This window comes from Falco rusticolus, chromosome 9 (assembly GCF_015220075.1).
Source record: "Falco rusticolus isolate bFalRus1 chromosome 9, bFalRus1.pri, whole genome shotgun sequence".
In the NCBI taxonomy this organism is placed as follows: domain Eukaryota; kingdom Metazoa; phylum Chordata; class Aves; order Falconiformes; family Falconidae; genus Falco; species Falco rusticolus.
The window spans coordinates 5,264,100-5,286,000 of record NC_051195.1 but is presented as its reverse complement, the minus strand read 5'-3'; the positions used below and the strand labels follow the sequence as shown (position 1 = coordinate 5,286,000).

At 39.8% G+C, this 21,901-nt stretch overlaps 1 protein-coding gene across 2 annotated transcripts; it reads left to right on the top strand.

The window, feature by feature from the left end:
* The first annotated feature begins 18 nt into the window (after window positions 1-18).
* On the top strand, window positions 19-20,948 carry ACADSB (acyl-CoA dehydrogenase short/branched chain). Of its 2 annotated transcripts, none has more exons than XM_037399569.1 (11): window positions 19-114; window positions 4,607-4,766; window positions 5,701-5,801; window positions 7,707-7,913; window positions 8,342-8,512; window positions 10,824-10,949; window positions 11,311-11,403; window positions 14,132-14,221; window positions 15,803-15,940; window positions 16,623-16,722; window positions 17,409-20,948. In XM_037399569.1, the coding sequence occupies exons 1-11, from the start codon at window positions 76-78 to the stop codon at window positions 17,477-17,479; spliced, it is 1,296 nt and encodes a 431-aa protein (XP_037255466.1). In that variant the 5' UTR covers window positions 19-75; the 3' UTR covers window positions 17,480-20,948. The 2 variants fall into 2 exon arrangements, with proteins under 2 accessions (XP_037255466.1, XP_037255465.1); XM_037399568.1 differs by having other exon boundaries at window positions 51-114; window positions 4,604-4,766.
* Window positions 20,949-21,901: the final 953 nt, after the last annotated feature.

The following is a 21,901-nucleotide window of genomic DNA, read 5'->3' as shown; positions in this document are numbered from 1 at the left end:
CGCCGGGGGCGTGGCCCGCCGCTCAGCGGCGCGGCGCGCGCATCAGGGCGGGGCCGGCCCGCGGCGGGCGCTAACATGGCGGCGGCGGGCGGCTGGTTGAGGAGCTGCGCGAAGGTGAAGCGGGGCGCCTGAGCGCGGGAGAGGGGTGGGCCCTCCTCTCCTAACCGGGGTGCCGGCCTCCTCTGACGCTTCCGCGGGTGCCTGAGGGAGGGGTGAGCGGGGGATGTGCCGTGCGCGGCGGGCCCGCGCCTGGCCTCTCCCTGCCCCTCGCCGCAGGCTGCTGAGGGGGCCCCGCCGGCCCGGTACGCGGCTCCCCGGTGCCACCGGTGGGGAAGGGCTGCCGCGGCCGGCCGGGGGCGGCTCCCGGCGGGAGCTGAGCGCGGGGGCTCGGAGCTGGCGGGGCGCAGGCGGCCGGTTCAGGTGCAGCTCTGCAGGGGCCTGAGGGTGGGTTTGCAGGCGCTCGGCTCCTTTGCCTTGCCGGTTCTTTGCATGGAGGGGTGCTGTCAGGTAACGCCTTGCTAAGAGAAGCTCTTGCTAGTCTTGTGAAGCGGCTTGTAGTTGGAGCAGCTGACACGCCTGTGAGGAGACAGCACGGCTCCAGCAGCTGTGGTGCTTTCACGTCTGCTTTACTTACCTAAGCAAGCTTGTGGCGCCACAGGGATAATCAAAAGGCGAAGGAAAGAAGCAGGATACCAGGGTTCGTGCCATGCATGAGCTTCTACTGTGTAGACTGAGAAAACAAACTGTCTGGGACCTTCTCATGGCAGCTTGTGTGTGTGTGGTGACAGCAAATAAAGAAAATCAACCCCATAAATGAGAGCAAGCAAGCTTCCTGTGATGAAGCTTCTCAGCTTAGAAACAGGAGCTGGCTGGAAACCAGCTAGAACAGATACAGGAGTGGAAGTCATCAAGGAAGGCAGAGTGAGCTTTGGAAAATATATTGCTTTGGGCTTTATCTTAATGCTGCTGCCAGGTCTACCAGCATTTAAAGTCTTGTTTCAGATTGTATAAAACAAACAAGGAAGCTGAAATAACTGATCTTTAAAGAGCTGAGGTAGAGGTAAGAATTGAGATAAGCAGAAAAATCAATGTTATCAGCAACCCAGAAACCAATTTTCAAATACTTGTGTTCAGTAGGGTAAGTAGTATGAATCTTGTAGCAGTGGACATCTTTACCTTACCTACAGAAAATAAGGGAAGGGAAGCAGTATCAAAAGATTTGAGTAATACACATACTTTAAAAAGCTATCTGTAAGTTAGTAATATGTATGACTTCTAAGAATAAAAATGTAAACAATAATGTAGTGAGTTGATTTTTTAAAAATGTAGGTGTTGAAATAAAACATAATTTCTACACCATGCTATTAGTCTGGCATACCTGTGGGTTGCTGCTGTGTCCGTGGGTGTTGCCAGTACAGCTCTCATCCCTTGGGACCATCCTACTGGTTGTAAGACTTTTCAAGGTAACCTTGTGATAAATACTGCTTTTGTTCTGTATGTACACTGAGGGCTGCCTTTGTTTCTCTTGCTGCAGTAGGATGCCTTTCCCTGCTGCTCTCAAGTGAGTTGATTTCAGTGGAAGAGCCTCCACGTGAAAGCTGTGGGGAGAGGGGAAGGCTTGGGGTGGTTTCTACTAAGGGATGGTTCCCGTGAGTGGTAACTTTCTCAGAACCTTTGGCATGTTGCCAAGAACAGGCCTGCTGTAGTGGCCGTAACCTGTAACAAACACTAAGTTGTTTACTGTGTTTCAAAGCTTCTACTTGCTAGCCAGGCATTTGGCAGGTCACCTCTGCCGATACAGCCCCATGCGCTTGTGTTTGACCTTGCTGGGCTGCTTTTAATCAAGTTTGTCTGGCTTCCCGTTTTCATGAAAGCATCTGAGAAAAATCAGTGTATTTTTTGTGGTCTACAAGATCTGTACTTCTTGCTTTGCGTGAAGCAGAGTGCTCTGCATGAGTTTCGTGATATGTTCACCTGTGGGGTTGATAATTCTACACCCAAGCATCAGGTGCCATCAAACAAAAGTAGAGGTAATCCCAGAGTAATACTAGTTGTTTCAGCAGTACTGGCTTATTGCCTACTGACTGTACCTACCTGCAGATTTTCAAAAAGATTTGTATTCCTAAGAAGGCACTGTGCATTTTTTCCCGATGGCTCTTGGTCAGTACCAGTAAAATATTCTCAGTGATTCATCTTCGGTTAAGCTACCATAACAGAAGAATGCTTTTTTCTTTGTACTTGGAAATAAAGTAGTGGAAGAAGCAGGAAATATGTGTGATTTCTAATCCTATAACTACTCAGGAAGCATACCATGTTAAATATATGTGTGTGTGCATACTTAGGTTTTTCCTTATCGGACCTTGCTAAGGATATAGACTTACACAGGTGGATGTTTGCGCACCTGGGTGTTGAGTGACCCTACCATAGTTGGATGTTCTGCAAATAATCTTTTCCTGACTTGACAGCTTCCAGAACATGGTTGCCTTGGTTTTTATCTATAATAGAGTAGCTTGCTCTGTTTTTCTGTGAAGCCTATGGTCATGCCAGTAACTTCGTCTTCATTTGAAAGTGTTGCAGCTATTGCTGGTCATCCAATCTTTGTATTCATGAATCAGCCCCACTAGTCAGTGTTTGGTTTATGTGACCAGGGGTGTCGAATGTGAATGAACATTGAATGTTCACAGCAATATTTTCTGTATTACCACTTCTTACTGTGTTTTTTGTTGTCATGCATGACTGGTTGTGCTAAAGTTGGAGTTTTCCTTCCCATAATAGACTTATGCATCTTGTCTCTAAGACAAAAAAAGAGTCCGTAGATCTGTTTTACATCAGTTCTTCAGCCAGGCAGATGACAAGTGTTGAAAGCCAACATGAAAGAGAGTGAATTATTAGAAGGATCAAAGGAATTTTTACTTCCTGACCCTGAAGTTTCTGCCATTTTTTGAGGAATGCTGCTATCACAGTGTGCATTGCAAAATTGTCCTGCGTTCTGTGAGCCAAATAGCAGTCTGGTTACGGCATAGTCAGTCGGTCTCCTCGCTTTGGGGTTAAGAATGCATGTTGGCAAAAATGGATGTTGGCAGGCATATGCTCATGTATACGTTATTTTTATGGCACAGCTGTGTGTCTGCTGGAGGTTTCTGTCAGCAGTTGTCTTGGTGAGACATTAATATCTCCACAATTTAGACTAACATAGCAGAAGTGACAGAAATCTGCAGCAAAGATCTGATCTGTAGATGTTAGCCACAGAGTAAGCTGGGTTTAGGGAGCCATGAGAGCAAAGCCATTTTCTGTCTTGTCTCTTTGGAGATCAGTCAGTTGAGTTGAACTTGCTTCTTTTTTGAATACTGCTTTTCAGGAATACATTTTGCAGCAGTTGAGCTACTGTGTTAGCCTGTTGCTTTTTAAGCCAGATCATATTTATTATGCTAACTTTTTTTTAAATCCTAAGAAATTAGTGTGTCATTGGAAAGTGTATTAACTTTCAAACCAAACGTTCCTTTCTGAAGCCTGCTGTTACCTACTTCATTAAGTCTTTGAACACAAAGTAGTTCATAGGTCTCCAAGGTACAAAACTAATTACCTGTCACATTATCTATGTCTACCATTCTGACAATCAACTATATGTAGCTTGCTGCCAAAGCCACTGTCCTGTTCATTTTTGTGACTTTTGCCACATGAGCTTAACACCATTCCCCCTATAGTAAAACACTCTAATACCTCTGCTCTCTTGGTTGGATAACCAGTGCTTCTTGATCTCATTTGAAATTGTTGTATACCATGGATAAATGGGAAGGGGTTAATTTTAGTTCCTTCCTGTACTTTTTAAATAAGTCAGCCAAATAAAACACATTAGGTATTAGTTACATGGTATTATTAACATACTAACTATAGGATTTAAACTTAACTGTGTAGAAATTAACTATACAGAGGCATGCAAATACCAGGGCTTCGTCTATCAAATGTCTGCTCCTTCTGAAAATCATTAAGTAGTGGAGTTTGAACACAAAAATCCACAGTGCTGTTAGAAGTTCTGCCCTTTCACAACATTACCAATAATCCAGATAAAGTGCTGTCAGATAGCTTTAGAAACAAGAGTTGCTGGTCTCTAGAAAGCCAGGTAGAAACCTTAAGATAAAGTTGACAGGTCTTCTATGAAAAACATCTGTATGTCTATTTCACATTTACTCTTGTATTTGTTAATTAAGGTATTCTGTCAAAATAGATGCTTACTACATGAGCATTGCAATGGACTTGCAAAATCATCTATAAAAATAAACACTATCAGCAGGATTTATTTGGTGTAAATGCCAAAATTGACTAAAATTAATGTTTGAATACTTTGTAGAGCAGCATTGTGTTAGCAAACTTAGAAAGAAAATTGCGTGGGGTTAAAAGTGTAATTAAAGGATATTATGTTTTAGGACACTGCGGGAGGGGTGGGGGATGTAAATCTTCTCAAAACCTTTCAAACTAGAAATTGAATGTAAGTTACATTTCCTGATCATTTACTGAATAAAAACACTACGTAAAATTTTGTACTGCTGTCTGTATACAAATACAAATTCTATTAACTGTTTGCATGTTCTGTATTTATTATCAGCAGCTGAAAAGAAATATGCCAGCGTACTTGGCTCCTTGGCGGGCTTATCCACATGTCTTTAGATCCTCCAAATCGGAACTGATGCCAAATCTAGCCAGTGATGGAGTTGTCTGTGCTCCGCTTCAGACATTCACCGAAGAGGAAACAATGCTGAAAAATATGGGTACCTATTTTCTGTGTAGTTAAAATTCAGAAATACTTAACTAGAAGGGAAAGTTTGGCTTAGAAGTTTCTTTACTTATTTCTAGTTAAATGTTGAGATTATTTTGTGGGATTGTGCTTAATTTTAAAACTGCTTTAATTCACAAGAGAAAAATGTAATGTTCTTTTTTCATGTTACCATAGCACAGTTCCACGTACCACAGTGGAGTGTACTCTGCATAAATAAATGTTAACTGTTTAAAACTGTTGCTGTCACAGAAGTTGCCTGGCATTGACTCGTGCCCTTTCTGAAGTGTTTAGTTCAGCTCCAGTTAACTGCTCCAGCTGGTTGTGAGAGATTTCAAGTATACCCAGAATGGTGACAGATGTGGTGTGAGTGTCTGCAATGCAGCCAGGCCTGCGCAAAGAAGACAGTGTTTCAGAAGGGATCCTCAGAGCAAAGGTGAAAGAGTGAGGACCTGCACATCTGGGAGAGAGCTTACAAAAGGCCCTGATTAAACAAAGCAGTCTCAGGATTTTGTTCACTCAAAATAACATGCATTAAAGCCTGAGACCATCTTACCAAAATGCAGGTTTAATTTACAGAAATACAATACAGCTAACCAAATAAGGGATGTATTTGAAATAATTTGCATAATTTTTTTGGTCAACCAATGTTACATAAGTGTTGCTGAGATGCTTTCAAAGTTTCTGAATTTATAGGAAGTATTTGCTTTGATGTAGAGAGTTATAGCTAAGTTCAGAATGTAATTATAATTGAGTCTTGTGGCAGGTAGGTCATCTTGTTTCAATTGGGCAACTTTCTTTTTATTAACTTGTCTGGGAGAGTCAGGGAATACATACATAACCTGTCAAAAGTACCACATTACTGTTATATTGATCTTCAAAGAAAGTGTTACAATACTTACATGCTTTCTTTCTTGTCCTCTTTACAGTGGCAAAATTTGCTCAGGAGCAAGTTGCACCTCTGGTGCAAAAAATGGATGAGAATTCAAAAATGGAAGACTCTGTAATACGAGGATTGTTTGAACAAGGGGTCTGCACACTTTTACTTATTTTTTTATTCAGAAAGTGATACAATTTTGTTAGTCTCTAGCTGTGCACTTTTCAGATTTTTAGCTTAAAAGATTGAGAGATATAATTCATGTGAACTAGTGAATCATTAAAAACTTCTGATTTATCAACAGCAAGGTAACTTTCTCTTCTTTTCCACTGCATTATCACTCTCCATCTTTTACTGTAATACTGCTTCCATCTCTCCTTCTTACATACCACATTCTTCATCTTACCTTTGAGTTCCTTGACTCCCCCTCACCTCACTATTTGGATTTTTTTAACTGGATAAGCATAATTGCATAGAATGTTAGAACCACCATGACTCAGATAAGTGTTGCTGGAAAAAGGTATCGGGAGTCCTGTGTCCTTGGTGGGCAGTCTCACGAGGACTTGTGTAACAGCTATTGTGGTGTTCGTTCCTGGATTCGATTTTAGCCTTTCCTGCTATCAAACCTAAAGCTTGTCTGTGTTTAGAATGTCATTTCATATAATGTCAACAGCAAATAATAGACTTCTGTTGAGATTGCAGTTGTTCTGGAAAATTTAATTACATTAGGGTGATGATTGGCGCGTATAATGAATGTTAGTTATTTCTTGCGTTAATGTGCATGTTGTCTGCCGAGGCGTGAGCCAAGCCATTGACCATTCCCCACCGCATCTCCTGGAGGAGCTGGCTGCTCCTGGCGGGGGCAGGTGTCCCCCTCACTGGGTACAAGCCTGGTGGGTGGCCAGGCCCAGAGCGTGGTGGTGACAGGAGTCACCCCCCGCCGGCGGCCGTCACACGTGGTGCTCCCCAGGGCTCGGCGCTGGGGCCGGCTCTGTTTAATCTCCTGATCGATGACCCGGGTGAGGGGATCGAGTGCCCCCTCAGTCAGGTTCCGGCCCACACGCAGCCGGGGGGAGCGCTGACCTGCCAGGGGGCAGGGGGCTGCAGAGGGACCTGGGCAGGCCGGGCCGAGGGGCCGAGGCCACCGGTGTGAGGGTCACCCCGGGTCCGTGCCGGGCCCTGCCCGTGGGGCACAGCCGCCCCCGGCAGCCGCGGGCTGGGGCTGGGGGGCTGGGCAGCAGCGGCTGGGCATGAGCCCCCCGTGTGCCCAGGGGGCCGAGAAGGCCAGCAGCACCCTGGCTGGTAGCCGAAGCAGCGTGGCCAGCAGGGCCAGGGCAGCGCCCGTCCCCCTGCGCTGGGCACTGGCCAGGCCGCCCCTCGAAGCCGGGCTCAGCTCTGGGCCCCTCACTCCCAGACAGACCCTGAGGGGCCGCAGCGTGTCCAGAGCCGGGCAGGGGGCTGGGCAGGGGGCTGGGGCACAGGGCTGGTGGGCAGCGGCTGGGGGAGCTGGGGGGGCTCAGCCTGCAGAAAAGGGGGCTCGGGGGGCCCTGATGGCTCTCAGCTCCCTGGCAGGGGCTGTGGGCAGGGGGGGTCGGTCTCTGCTCCCAGGGAACCAGCCACAGGACAAGAGGGAACGGCCTCGAGTTGCGCCAGGGGAGGGTTAGGTTGGGTGGCAGGGAAAGTTCTTCTTCACCAAAAGGGTGGGCAAGCCCTGGCACAGGCTGCCCAGGGAGCTGGTGGGGTCACCAGCCCTGGAGGTGTCTAAAAGGGGTGTAGGTGTGGCAGTTAGGGACACGGGTTAGCGGTGGGCTGGGCAGTGCTGGGTTGGTGGTTGGACTCAATGATTTTAAACCTTATGATCTCCAACCTAAATGATTCTACGATTCTGTGAAGAATTGTCATTTTTTTTCAGGGTATTGAAAGAAAACAGGTCTGGGAAAGGATCTGGAAATACTTATATTCTGTGGTTTTTATTTTAATCTCTTAAGTGTCAGCTTGGACTAACAAGTTGTTGACAGGAACTAACAGGTCTATATATTTCCATCTTTTACATTTCAGCTGATGAGTATTGAGCTTGGGGAAGAATATGGAGGAACTGGAGCTTCATTTTTTTCAGTCATATTGGTGGTGGAAGAATTGGCCAAAGTTGATCCAGCTGTAGCTCTTCTATGTGAACTCCAAAATACACTAACAAATAAGTTGTTTACCACATACGGAACAGAAGAACAAAAGAGAACTTACTTGCCCAGAGTGGCTAAAGATACAGTGAGTGAAAGTCTTACTTTACTAAACTATAATGTAGTTTTTACTACCAAAGTAACGTTACTGGGGTGTGTTTTTTTGTGACTACAGCACTGGAAAGTATCTTTACATGTGAACTTTGAAACACTGGTTAGAGCTGAGATCTGTGGTGATATAGATGCGTCCTGTCATCAGTAGCTGAGAGGTAAAAGTGGAAAGGCGTTTATTAGCTTCATTAAAATTTAATTTACTGTGGAACAGAACTTTAAAGCAGTTGACTTTGAGAGACACGTAATTACATAGTTCTATTCTTAATCTCCTTATCTGAAACTTAGCTACTTGGATGCAATAGGTTAAACTGAGTGCTTGTTTATAGCTATTTTCATTGCAGAATTTGTTATATGTTGGGCCTATGTGTTCAGTAAAAATTAATTTTTCCCTTCAATTGACAGATAGGCAGTTTCTGTCTTTCGGAGGCTGGGTCTGGCAGTGATGCTTTTTCTTTGAAGACTCGCGCTGAAAAGAAAGGAGACTACTATATTATCAACGGCTCAAAGATGTGGATTAGCTTAGCAGAACATGCAGGAGTTTTCTTTGTGATGGCAAATACAGATCCATCCTTAGTAAGTTGCTAAAGTTAGTTGCATTTCAGTGACAGCTGATGGTACATGAAACTATGGATTTTGTATTAATAATCTGATGTTAAAGGTTAATATTCTTTGCACCTTTTCCTAGCTGACAGCAAACCTTCAAAAATATTTCCCAAGAAAAATTGAGAACTTGCTGAGCGATTGAATAAATTTCTTCCACCAGGGAAAATAAAAATGTCAGAATGATAATTGCTTAGGTGAAGAGCACAGCATGCATTGATATTATTCTCAGTAGCGCAAGAACACGCAAGTCTAAGCCTTTCCAACCCTTCTGGCTTAATGGACAAGTTGGTGTTAAAATGCAAAATAGAGCCTGGGCTACATGCGCTGAAAAACCTAACAAGTATACTGTAGGAAAGTGTGTTCAGGTAAAAAAATACATAGCTGAATATCCTTTTTTCAAGTTTTGTCACCAATTTGGATGTAGATTGATAAAAGTCAGCTGCAGACTTTAAAATGTACTGTACCAGTATGGTAGAGTAATAATCAAATACAAAACTACATTGTTTAAAAAAATGTACTTATTTTTTAAACATCTTCCAGTATCTCCTTCTTAAAAAATTAACTTGAAGGTACTTATTTTAAAAATTGAATTTTCATGTTTTGACTAAATAAGAAAAGGGAGGTTTCTGCAATTGTATTGAGCAGTTGAACATCATGTCACTTTCTTAATTTTTATTAATTTCTTCACAAGCTGGTGGGTGGTTTTGAGAGTACTATATACATTGAAAATATATTCAGTAAGCTGGTTTCTATATTTGTTAACTGCTGTACATCGCCATATAATCTGGAGTTGTTTCTGGTTTAATGTAACATTTTAAAAATATTTAATTTATTGTCTGCTTAAAGTTAGAAGTTTGCTTTTAAATATTCGAGAAGATTAAAAGTCAGTGTTGCTCAAAGATTAAATAACAGTTGGCATCAGTATAAATAAGAAAACAGACCAGTGTAGAACTGTGTACTGAAATGGACCCTTTGCACCAGTGGCTCCCATTTATTGAGGTGGGCTGTCATTAAGGTGAGGTTGACACAGCAGCCTGCTCTTTCATAAGAGGCAACTCTTCCAGAAGAGCCACAAGACTCTTTCTACCTCTCAGTGTCACTCTCTTAAGTGAGAGGAGGTGCTGTGGATGTTAGGGACAGAAAGAGATGGAAACATGGCCAGGAACATCTCACATTTCTGTCTCATGGACCTTGTAGTATGTTGCTTAAGAGACACTGCTGTGGTTCTGGCTGGGGGAAACGCTGAGGAAGCAAGAATGAGTGATGGAGAGAGAACTGGGAATAGGAATTACACAAAGGAAAAAGTGACAGCTATCAGGAATCACTATTCTGTTCTTCAAGAATCTAGTTTAAGGTATCAAACGTGAAGATCGTAAGCCTGTATATAAGAGAAGCTAATATTTAGATTAGCTGTACAATCTATGTGTCGTCACATGCATTAGTGTCCTGTCCAGATTGTTATCTGAATACCAAATCAACTCTGGGCTTTTTGATAACTTTTTGATAGCGTCATAATGATTTCAGACTACTTTATTGGTTATATTTCCACTACCTCTAAAGTGAGGAAATACATACCAACATTCTGCAACCTGGAATCACAAGGAGAATGTGTGCACCGATTCTGGGTGTTAAATTAGGTCTGTTACAATGCTTACAATTGTGCAGCTCTTCCAATATTCACACATAGTTCCCAGAGACGCCAGCCTCATCAGCCAGGGCTCTTACTTTGGACACCTTTAAAAGGAAGAGTATATATGCAGGCTTATATGAGAAGAGTAGCAGAAAAAATTAGGCTTAAGTGAAGTCTTGCATCCTATAGAATCATCTGACAGATGGGTTTAGAGCCATTATTCATTTGACCACTATAGTCTGAAGATACCCAATATCTTCTTGCAGTCTGTTGTTTGGCTGTTGACATATGTTCCAACAGCAAGCAGTAACTTCACAGCAATAACCTGCTTTCCCAGTGATTTCCAGTATAGAGAGGCACCACAGTCCTGTTTCATGTACGTAATACCAGCCCTCTTGTCTTACCAAGAGAACTTTTAAGGTTTTTCTGATTATGTTTTCCACACGGAATATTTTAATAGAAAGGTATCTCTGGCCTCTGTTAAACCAAAATTAGCAGGGATATCGGGAACAGGTGGTGGTGCCAGTGTTTTATTTCGTAATACAGTATTAAACAAGTGTAAAATTTCAGTATTGGAATGAGATATTTAGACCAGCATTTGGTGTCGTTAGTATAAAAAACAGTCCTTGAATATTTTGTAATTCATCCTAGGGATACAGGGGAATTACATGCTTCATAGTAGATCGCAACACAGAGGGCCTACATGTAGGGAAGAAGGAGGACAAGCTTGGAATCAGAGCATCTTCTACCTGCCCAGTGACATTTGAAAATGTTAAGGTATTGTAAGTTGTTTGGCTATTGAAGCATAATTTGTGTACAGTATTGATTTTTTGACCTATTTTAACTTTTTCCTCCCTGTTCTTTCACGGATGTCTTGAGGAGGGTTGGATTTCTTAAATTTTGATACGTTTTTTTCTCAGTCATCAGTTTGTAATGACATGTATCAGGAAATGTTCTGATCAGATATTCTAGGAATCAAATGTCTGGCTTATATTTTATACCTTTATGAGGCATAACATTATGTCATAAAGTTTATGAGGAACATTAAATAAAACACGTACACTGTTTCACCTGTGAACCCTACTAGCAGTTGCAAACCAGAAAAGAACAGGAATAATTGAGTTGTTTCATTCTTTAGGTTCCTGAGACCAATATCCTGGGACAGGTTGGACAAGGCTATAAGTATGCAATTGGAATGCTAAATACTGGCAGGATAGGTATTGCTGCACAGGTGGGTGATTTTGTTTAATACTGAATATAACCAGTACGTCACTTTGAATTTGAATTGAAATTTACAGAATATTTAAAGTTAGTAAGAATAAACTTTAGAAAATACTTTATTAAAAACTGAATTGCCACTAGATGTCACTATTCCTGTAGCTAAGTTACAGCAAAATACTAAACCAACTGTAAATGGTAGAATTCTCCTTTGGTGACATAAGCAGTAGATTTAGAAAATATTAAATAGCAATTAGTTTGTCTTTGGTGGTTAACTTATTGCTGATGAAATATATCAACAATTTTATCTTCCATTATGCAAATTTATTTTACAAAGAAAACTAGCTTTGGAAAATATAACACACTGAAATGTATAATACTAATGTTTCCAATTGTGATTGTATGGGATTGCCAAATGCGACCTTACATTAACTGATGCTTTCCCAACAACTTATTTTTAAAAGTCAACTTACTTTTAAAATAAATGTGATATTTTTATAGCAGAAGTGTCCTAGTTTGTTGTTGCGTTTGAAAATTGAACTTTATGGCATCTTGGGGGAAAACATTTATTGGCCTTGGAGTTATTTCAAAATGTTGTATTTTGTTGTAAACTCAATTTGGATCTCAGATTGCTGTTGATTTCAGTGGAAATCAGGGTCAGCCCTAAAATAAAATTACTTATGGCAAGTTTTTATATTTTTAATTTACTTCTGAAAGTAATCTTTTCTTTGATTCTACTTTGTTGTGGGTGTAGTTGTGCTGTATATGATGTAATATGTCTGTACTACCAGTCTGCCTTACCTTTTGCCCTAGTTTGCAGGCAGACCAGAAGTAATTGTCCTCATGAAAAACACTATGCTGATAAATGGATTGGCTTTTGTATCATTACTCAAGATTACCTGTGGCTGAACTTTGTCTGATACGGCATTTAAAAAACTGGGCCTGTGGGCCCCATTGTTCCCAGAGATATGGATAAAGTAGAGGCACTGGCAGTAAAATATATGGTCTGGATTTTACTCTTAATTACTCCAAGTTACACTTATAACCTGAAGTTAATATCAGGTAGTTGTTATATCTTAGTTACTACTTTGTTGGCATCTCCAGATTAAGAGAAATGTACTCGAATGGACAAGAACAGCAGTTCTAAAGCCCTGTAATACTGAATTTAGTTTTAAAAGATAACGAACATTTCATAAAATGGAATTGTGGCTGTGAGAACAGTCTCAGATAGTTTTAGTGCAAGGTAGCTGCGTATATTGTTCTGGGTGCTGTAGTTGATATACGTGGTTCATCTATATGAGTTTATATAAGAAGGCAACAAATCTGGTAATACAGCTGATTAGCAGCAGACTGTGTTATTTTCTCATGTTATTTATGTATTGTGTGGTTTTTTTCTAAAACCTTAAATGATGGAGTAGATATCTGAACCCAGTCAGAATCATGTTTTTGTCTTCCTGGGGCCCTTGGCTTTCAGCTTAATATGCAGGTCAATCAAAAAATACCTATCTCTTGTACATCGTTACAAGTAGTTTGACTAAGCCACTTGATGTGGCCGCTGACCGCCACATTGTGGAATCCCTTCCTGACTTTACAAGATTCCAATTTTACCATATACTGCTGCCTTGCTTCTTGATAGTTCTTCACGCCATTCATTTCCCCCCCCCTTGTTTTTTTCTTTTACTTATCTGATGCTTTCCCTAATCTTAATTTCCTATCTTTGTTTTTTGTAGGAAAGAAATTAGGTAGAAACAATGCATTCAGATGGATGGTAGTTATATAATGAAACCAACTGATCTTATTTCCTAATAGCTATATATGCCAAGGTATATGAAAGTCAAGGTCCTTTCTTTGCTGTCTTGTTTGGAATGCAATACACTCCTCAAAATTTAGTAGTTAAAAAAATGTAAAATTAACTTACTTTCCAGATTTCATAATGTTTCTTTAGGCTAACAAATCAGACACTAGGATAGATGCGAGTTACTTCTTTATAAATGTTCATGTGTAGTTTTCCCGTGTGTTATCCTCCAAGATAAAAATTATGTTTTGCTCTCTTCACTGCTGAGTGAAGAGAGTGTGTGAAAAAGCAGTGGGTCTTCTAAACTTGTTCTGCAGAGTTGCTTTTTCTAGAAAATTCTGGAAGAAATGTTCTCTCTCCTCCCACTACGCTAGTTTTCTAACTTCTGAAATAAATTCCTAATTCTGACAGTCCAGTGTCTTCTATAAAATGAAAAATTATTTTGATTATGGAAATAGCTTTGAATAATCATTCAAATTATTTTTCCTTTAACAGTGTAATGTAGATCTGTAGCTTACGGTAATTTTCTCATGTAATTAAGAATTTTCCAAGAAACACTTAATATTCATGCAACCACTGTTGGCCCTTAAGTTTTGTTCAAAAATTAGTGATGGTGTTTTCACAAATATTTGCCTGTACTAATAAAGTTTCTTTCATGAATGGAATAGGCTTATTCCTCAACGTCTTCTGTTTTGTTTTGTCATAACTCACCTCGGTACATCTAGTAACTGTAAAATTCTGGCTTTTGAGATTCTATATAGAACCTTTATTATATTTTAGCTTTGTGTAAGTTTTAGCAATCCCTAGGTAAGAAAACTTAACTTTCCTCCTGATAACAAGCTTTTTACAAAGGGTGAACTGCCTAATCAGAAGATCAACTGTTACGGTCTCCATTAAGTGCATTCAATTAACTAATTTTTAGTTACATATTTCTTATTTCTTACAGATGTTAGGACTGGCACAGGGATGTTTTGACCATACAGTTCCCTATACAAAGGAGAGAGTCCAGTTCGGGAAAAGCGTATTCGATTTCCAGGTACTTGTTAATGTACACATAGGAAATTTCCTCCATGAAAGTAGCACTTATGACTGTAGATGAAGTCAGTAAAACGAATAATCTGATTTGCATAATTTGTACTGCACCTTGTGCCATGTCTCTCCTCCTCAATATCTGAGAATTTTTCAGAAGCATTTCGGATGAGCATTCATCTGCCACATCAAATACATGAGTTCAGTGCTATATGCCTTTGCAAGTACCATATAAATAATTGAAAACTTCAAAACATTACTGACATAACTCCTTTTGCTTGATAGCATATTGACAGCCTTTGAAAATAATGCACATGGAACTCCTTTCTTTTCTGATTTTGATATCACTGTGTTGAATGTATTCCAGTTTTTATACCCTTTCATGAGGCATAGGGGAAGGCCTTTTTCTGGAGACACTAGAAATTATAAGAAGATGAGGAAAACTGATTGAGTTATTGGATTTCCTGTGCTATACAAAGACATTTCGTTTTCAGGATAATATCTGTATCTTAAACCAAAAAAGACTCTTTGTTGCAAAAATGATGTATAGTTTAATAAGGAAGATACATAATTGTAATTACTATAGTAATTTTCTTGTTAAAAGAAACCTACATCTTGGCTGAAGAGAAGGAACATTAGTACTACTCGTAATTTATACAAATTTTAGGATGCACCCACAGATATCTAGGAAGTGATTGGAACTGCATCTTTTGAATGGAAAATGGAATTTGTAATTGCCAAATCATTTTGTTATTTCAACCTGCATCATTTTTTGCAAATTTTAGGAAGAAGAGTTAATGTTCAAGTAGGATGAATGATTTCATTGTGGTTTAGGAGCAAGTTAGACTACTAAATGTTCATTTTTCAGTCATCATAATGTTTGGGTCTCCTTAAATAAACCCATTCTTCTGTAATATCTACCATTTAGGTGTAAGCTCCATCACCTTTTTCCTTCCCCTTGAATCTGTTCATCACTCATGTCCGTACTTCCATACTGCTCCTAACTCTTGTCTCATAGCTATGGGACCTGGGAAGAAATAGTTGTCACCTTGCTAGTTGTCCACTTTAGGAGGTACTTGTTTTCAAGTCTTTCTCTGTTGAGCTCGTCAGGGACCTAGACTTGTTAACGTATGAATGTTCTCAGTAGACAGCTGCAAAATAAAAATACAGCTTTGACCTAGCCTTGTCCCTGCAGTGCTGAGGAGAATGTTAAGATTTGGCTGAAATTTTCCTTGATATTCGTGGGTGCCAATAAGTAACCCTTCTGTCCAGCCAGTCAGGCAAGAAGCTCCCCTGTACTCCTGAATCCAAGAAGAGGGAAGGAGAAGATGAGAGTGCAGTTCCTAAAAGGACTTTGGGGGCCCAGAAGTTTTCCCAGCTTCAGTGTCAATAGACGCAGAGAAATGTGGAATTACTAGTCCATCTGGATTTTTGTATTTTTACTTTAGAGTGTAGGTATGTTGCTTGGTGAAGAGCATGGTTCTTGCTAGAAATGCCAGTTGTACTTTACACGTACAACTGTACGTTGTACAGTACAGATACTGTACGAGATACTGGTTCTGGGTGACTTGTGGTGTACTCGTTACAGGGGATGCAACATCAGATAGCTCAGGTGGCCACGCAGCTGGAGGCAGCAAGGTTGCTGACCTACAACGCAGCCCGTCTTGCTGAAACAGGAAGGCCATTCATAAAGGAGGCGAGCATGGCCAAGTACTACGCTGCTGAGGTAACTTGCAGTTCCTTTATTCAGTGGATTTATTTCACTGCTGTGTAGAAAGTTCTTCTGTTACTGAACATATTACTTTTAATTCATATTTTGATGTGAAATATGTGGATGTACTTTTATCTTGCTTCTCAGTCTATGTATGGAACGTAAAGTAGGCTACCAAAGAATAAACTGCTCATGTCCTTAAATAAAATTTTGAAAAACAAGCAACAACATCCAAGGAGAAAGCGAATTAATATTTTCACTCATCTCGAGAGATTTCATTTTCTCAGAATTCTGTTTTTGTGGCTGCAGAAATGGCATGGTGAGACTTCATTTGTGACTCTTTCAACTCTGCTGGTCACAACTGTGACTCTTAAAAAGTTTCAAAACTGGATTGCTTCTGCCCCTTTGTAACTGCTGTCTTGTATACCGCTGCTAGTCTTTTTCAAAGGGCAGCATATGAACTATTGCAGTATTTAGTGGATTCTTGATGTTCTCTGATTTAGAAAAATGTCCTTTTTATTCTAAAATGGCTTGCATAAGATGAATACAAGATTACCAGTCATCTTCTTCCCACTTGTCCTAGTTTACTGCTTTTATTGCTGTTTTGGTTTTCTTTAAATAGCTACAAAGAATAAAATTTACTACCATCTGCAGGAAGTGGAGTCCTGAAATTGTAACTCTGAAACTATTTTCATAGGTTGCAACACTGACAACTAGTAAATGCATTGAATGGATGGGTGGTGTTGGATTCACAAAAAATTATCCAATAGAAAAGTATTATCGTGACTGCAAGATAGGTGAGTGACAGTTTCTAAACAAGTATTTCTTATAGCATTAGTGGTATTAAAGTTTGAGGATGAATGAGTGGCTATTTTTATTTAAGATATTTTTTCCCTGAGACTTACCAACACTGATTCAAAGGCTCAGATGTAAAAAGGTTAAACTTTAGGTATAAACATCTGTATGTAAGGCTAACTAAAATGTTTACTTAAATACCATTTAAAATACAGATACAGACATTGTGTCCCATTCTATTAACAAGATTCCAGCTCAAAAAACCTGAAAATCCCCTCTTTGGCATTAAGATCTGAATCTATGTTGAGTTTTATTCTCAAGACTTGGTTGTTTCCTAGTATAATCCTTGGACCTTACAGTCTGACATCTCTAACAATATTATCCTTTCTTTGACTTCTATTGCTGATAGCATTTGTAAATACTTAGGGTTTGTTGGTTATTTAGGAATTGCTTTTCAGGAAAACATCATTATATTGTACCAGCAGAAGTCTAACTGTTGCAGATTGTTAAATCTGAACATTTTTGTATTATAATATTATCTATGTTATTGTAATTCTGTTTCTAGAACTTGCTTAGTAAAGCTTCACTTCATAATTTGTGAGCATTTTAACTGAACTGTTAAAACAATATCTTGGTCTCTCATGTACTCACTGTGGTTTTATTCTGACCTATTTTCTTCTGATTTCAGGTACAATATATGAAGGAACTTCAAATATCCAGTTGAGCACCATTGCAAAAAGCTTAGCACAGGAGTACTGAAACCATAAGGACTTATTGACTGTTAATGGAAATTATTTTCCTGAACATTCATTGTTAATTACACATTTGTTGTTAATGCTTTTATAATTACATCATAAATAAGAATATATCATCACAGATGAAATCATAAGCAAAACTATGAATTCCCCATTTCGGGACAGTGTGTGTGTAATTCATGCAAAATCATGAATTCCACCTTCAAATTCAAATTTTGGGTTTCTGCCTTAGAGACTTCTAAGCTAACACATTGGCTGAAATTATTTTGTTGCCTTATGTTATACATGCAGCGTATCTCCACGTTGAGATTTCAAAATGAAAACAAAAGAAGCAAAATCCTTGGCCTACCTGGTGTGAATGGTGTTAGGCCACCTGAGAGAAAGGACTCAGTGTGCAGCAGAACTGTTGTATGGCACAAAGCTTCTGTTTGTTCGTGATGCCCTCTATTAGCATGGGGTACAGAAGAGGTATGTGGAAAGAGAAGTGATGGTTTCTTCTCTTCCAGGTGGAGTAATGTCTGTAGAGCTGCTGTAATTGGAGTAATTTTTATAGCAGCCCTTAGTGTGTTCTTAAGTATATCTTGGTAATTAAGCCCTTCCAGCCCCAATTTGTAGTACTGAAAGCTGGATAATATCTACCTTCCTTTCCAGCCTTCTCAGCTTTTAACGGTTTTAATCTACAAGGCTATTTATAGTTCTCCTTTCATAAAAGGTTGAGTTGAAATCTTTGTGAAATGGGGTTAAAAAAGCTCTAGTAGTTCTGCAAAAAGACAGAGATGTAAGCTAGATAATAGAAATGCTGTGACACTACCTCACGGTGGCCTTTCTGTGTTCAGTGCATTTTACAAATTTTAATCCTTCAGAGCCTTCCTGGGAGTTAGGGAGGGCCTGTTAATTTGCAGCATAGAAAACTCACTCACGGAAGTTAGTGGTTCTCTAGCAAAGTTTTTCTCCGGGGGGAGGGGAGGTTGAGAAGTATTTGCATTTTTACCCCTCTGTTTACTTTAAAATTACACATTTTATTTATGGCAGAAACCTCTTCAGTACTGGAGAACTAATTAACTAAGAATCAAGAGATGGAAGGCTTAATATGTGAAAAATCATTATAATTGCTGTAATTGGCAATTTGTTTCAAGTGTTTTTGGGAGGGACAGATTGGTTTGCTGGTTTTGACTGACTTAAAAGAATCACGTTTTTAAAGCTTGCTAGTGACTGATGATTCACTTAGAGTGGAGCTTAGAATGTTACAGGCTGAGGCTCCCAAAGGATTTTCTAGCAAAACTAGGGTAAGTGACACTTAACAAATACGATTGTTAAGGCAGACTGCGGTGCCTTATACAAAGAAACAAGCAAAGAGGAAAAGCACTATTAGAAAGTTTTCTCCTTTCAAAGGGAGGTAACTACTTTAGTGAATTAATCCCCCTACATATATGCTTTGCCTGTTGACAGGTAAAGAATTAATGTGATAATTCTCCTAATGCCAATAAAAAAAAACCCTCCCGTATCAGTTTAACAGCTCTGAGATTTTTCAAAAATTCAAGAGTAGGAGGGTAGCCTAGATAATTTCTGAAGTTTGCTTTAGTAGTATTATTGTTGTTATCATTATTAATGCATTTCAAGTGGGTTGAGGCTTTCTTTCAGCTGAAGTGGCTAGGGAGATGGTTAGACTAGAATTAAGACTACAGACACCGCAGCAGTTAACTACAGCTATTCTGCTCAATGCAGTCTATCTGCAAGTCTAAAATAGTCATAACCGTACTACAAAATGGTTGAGTTAGCGTTGATTAACGTGATGAGTTGGGCTAATGTGGGGCAGTCCTTAGCTGCTGCAGTTTAGCCTGCTTTGCTAACATGAGTGTTAGCAGAGATCAGGTTTTGATTCATACGTTTTAATAGGTCTCCTAGTTGGAGATGCTATCTTAGCTTGTCTACTGCAGTTTTACGTGAGGCTAGGAAGTGTATGGCAATACTTAAATGACTTAATATAGAGCTAAAAGCAAACCCTTTATGGAGGAAAGTGCAGAGCTTTCAAACGACTGTTAAGGGCTGGATATCCAGGATTATGTAAAAGAACTGTCTCTGTGTAGAATTGTGTCAGGTATCCATTTGAAAACCTAATCAGGAAAAAAATCAAAATAGTGTTATTTCCTACGGTCTGAACTTGGAGGCCTAGCCCAGAAAACAACCTGAACAGCCTTATCAGCTACTCAACAGTTCTCAGAAAAGCGAGGTCAAGCCTTTAATTAATGTTACAGCTGTAAATATTTCACATCTCTCAGTTCTATATGCTATATTCTGTATGCAATAACTTTTGAAAGAAATGTGTGTATTGTAATTGGATTTTGTCCACAGAATTCTGTGGAGGAATATGTGCACAAATTAATTACAACCACTGAGTTTCTTTCATCATGTTTTAAAAGGGCACGTGCCACTGTGGAGAGCATTAGCTATTCTGGTCGCTGATTTTGGGAAGAGTTATTTCATCTCCTTAAGCCGGACTCCATTGCTGCACTAAACGCAGATGTTGGTTTAGTGATGAGATGCGCTGTGCCGTTGTCCAGGAGCTGTTAAGAGCTGCCTGCACTCCCCACCTCCTGTTGAGTTTGGGACAGGCATTTATGGATTGTCATAAATTGCGTTTCTACATTTGGCATCGTGGGCACAGGGCTGTTGATGGTGGCTGGCTGTAGCAGTAGGTGCAGGGCTGCAGAGGTGGCGTGGGGAGTGCCGGGAGGCTTTCTGTGCTGGTGATGGGACTTAAAGCTGCTTTATACTCGATATGTGTTTATATTACTGAGTTTCCCCTTTACACGCCCTTAGTCAGCCCAGTCAGTCTAGTCTGTCGTCCTGCAACAGCATCGTCAGTATCAAACGTTGCATCTGGGCTTCCCCGTTAGAAGAAAAGCCTGTATTGAGAATGTATTAAAAAGTGCCTGAATTTTATATTTGACTTGATACAATGCTCATCTCTTGTATCGGGTGATGACTCTCTAATGTGTCATCTAAATTTTTTCCCAGATCTTGCAGTTTTTGTGCTGGGAGAGAATGACTGTATCGTTTGTCAGGTTTCTTTAGTTTTATTCTGTTTGTGATAACGGTCTGAGGCAGATTTCCATGGAAAGGTTTAATCACTACTTGGGAAATACTCAAATACAACATTTTATATGACGTTTTCTATGCTGTTGTTCTTTCTTCCATATTTTCTTTTCCCCATATAAAGATTGTGTTATAAAAGGCTTATGTGAAATACGAAGTAATTGTTCATTGGGAGCCTTTTGCTATGTAAAGAATTTCCTAATTAACATGTTATTGCATTTCCATTTGGAAATCTTTTGGTAAGAGACACATTTCAAGTTCTTCCTACCAAGCTAAGCTTGATTTGAAACACAGTTACTTTGAAAGCAGCTGTCTGACTTTACTGAGCTTGCTTACTGGATACACAAAAGCTGAATAAATGTTCTTCCTTAACCCCAGAATGTATTCAGTGTACCAATGTGATAGATCTTCTCCAGAGAGAATTACGTGAAAGTGGTTAACAGCTACCACAAATACTTCATAAATATTTACCTGTTACGCTGTCACTGTGCAAACTGTTGGTGGAGGCACAAATCAAGTGAGAGCTGACGGGCAGATGAATATATATTGTACGATTCCCGAAGAATTTTCACACAATTTGTCATTTTATGGTGTACTGAAAGGCAGTTGTTGCCGCGCATTTTGCAAGGAGTTGTCTTCTCTGAAGTGCAACTCCTTGGTCTAGGTCCAGGTGAGGGGACGTGGCCAGAAGTCTTACTCTTCTGGATCTGCCTGTCTAGAGTTACGTAGCGTGGTTGATAGTACGCACAGGTGAGAGGAAGCAAGAGTTCTTTCCAAGCCCACGCCAGAGACAGTGAGACCTCAACGTATAGTGAATCCGGAGTGCCAGGCTAACAAATAGGATTTACAATCATTATTTTGGTTAAATATGCCAGTTGTGAGATCGGTTGCTATAATTAACAAAATCCAGCTTAGCAGCATTGAGGGAATTTCTCATTATCTGATATTAGAGACATTATTAAGCTGCTTTGAAATCTTGGCATTTATTATCCTCTAAAAACATTTGGTTTATGTGCAATAACTAATACATTGGGTAACTAGAACCAACCAGTGTTTCCTAATAGCTTGTTTCATAGATCAGAGCATTCAAATGTTGATTTGTGTTGGTATATTAACGTTCAAAAGAACATGCAATGTACAGTGTAACATTTCTTCTGATAAAATATTTTCAAATATAAATCAAAAATATGTACAGTCTCAATAGGCAGTAATAGCATTTTTATATATTCTTCTGTCTTTCGAGATCATTTGGATTTATGTCTTTCTGAAACTACTCTTTCTCTGTTTGTCTTAGTAGCTGTAGAGCTACTAATACTGGAGGACTATACAG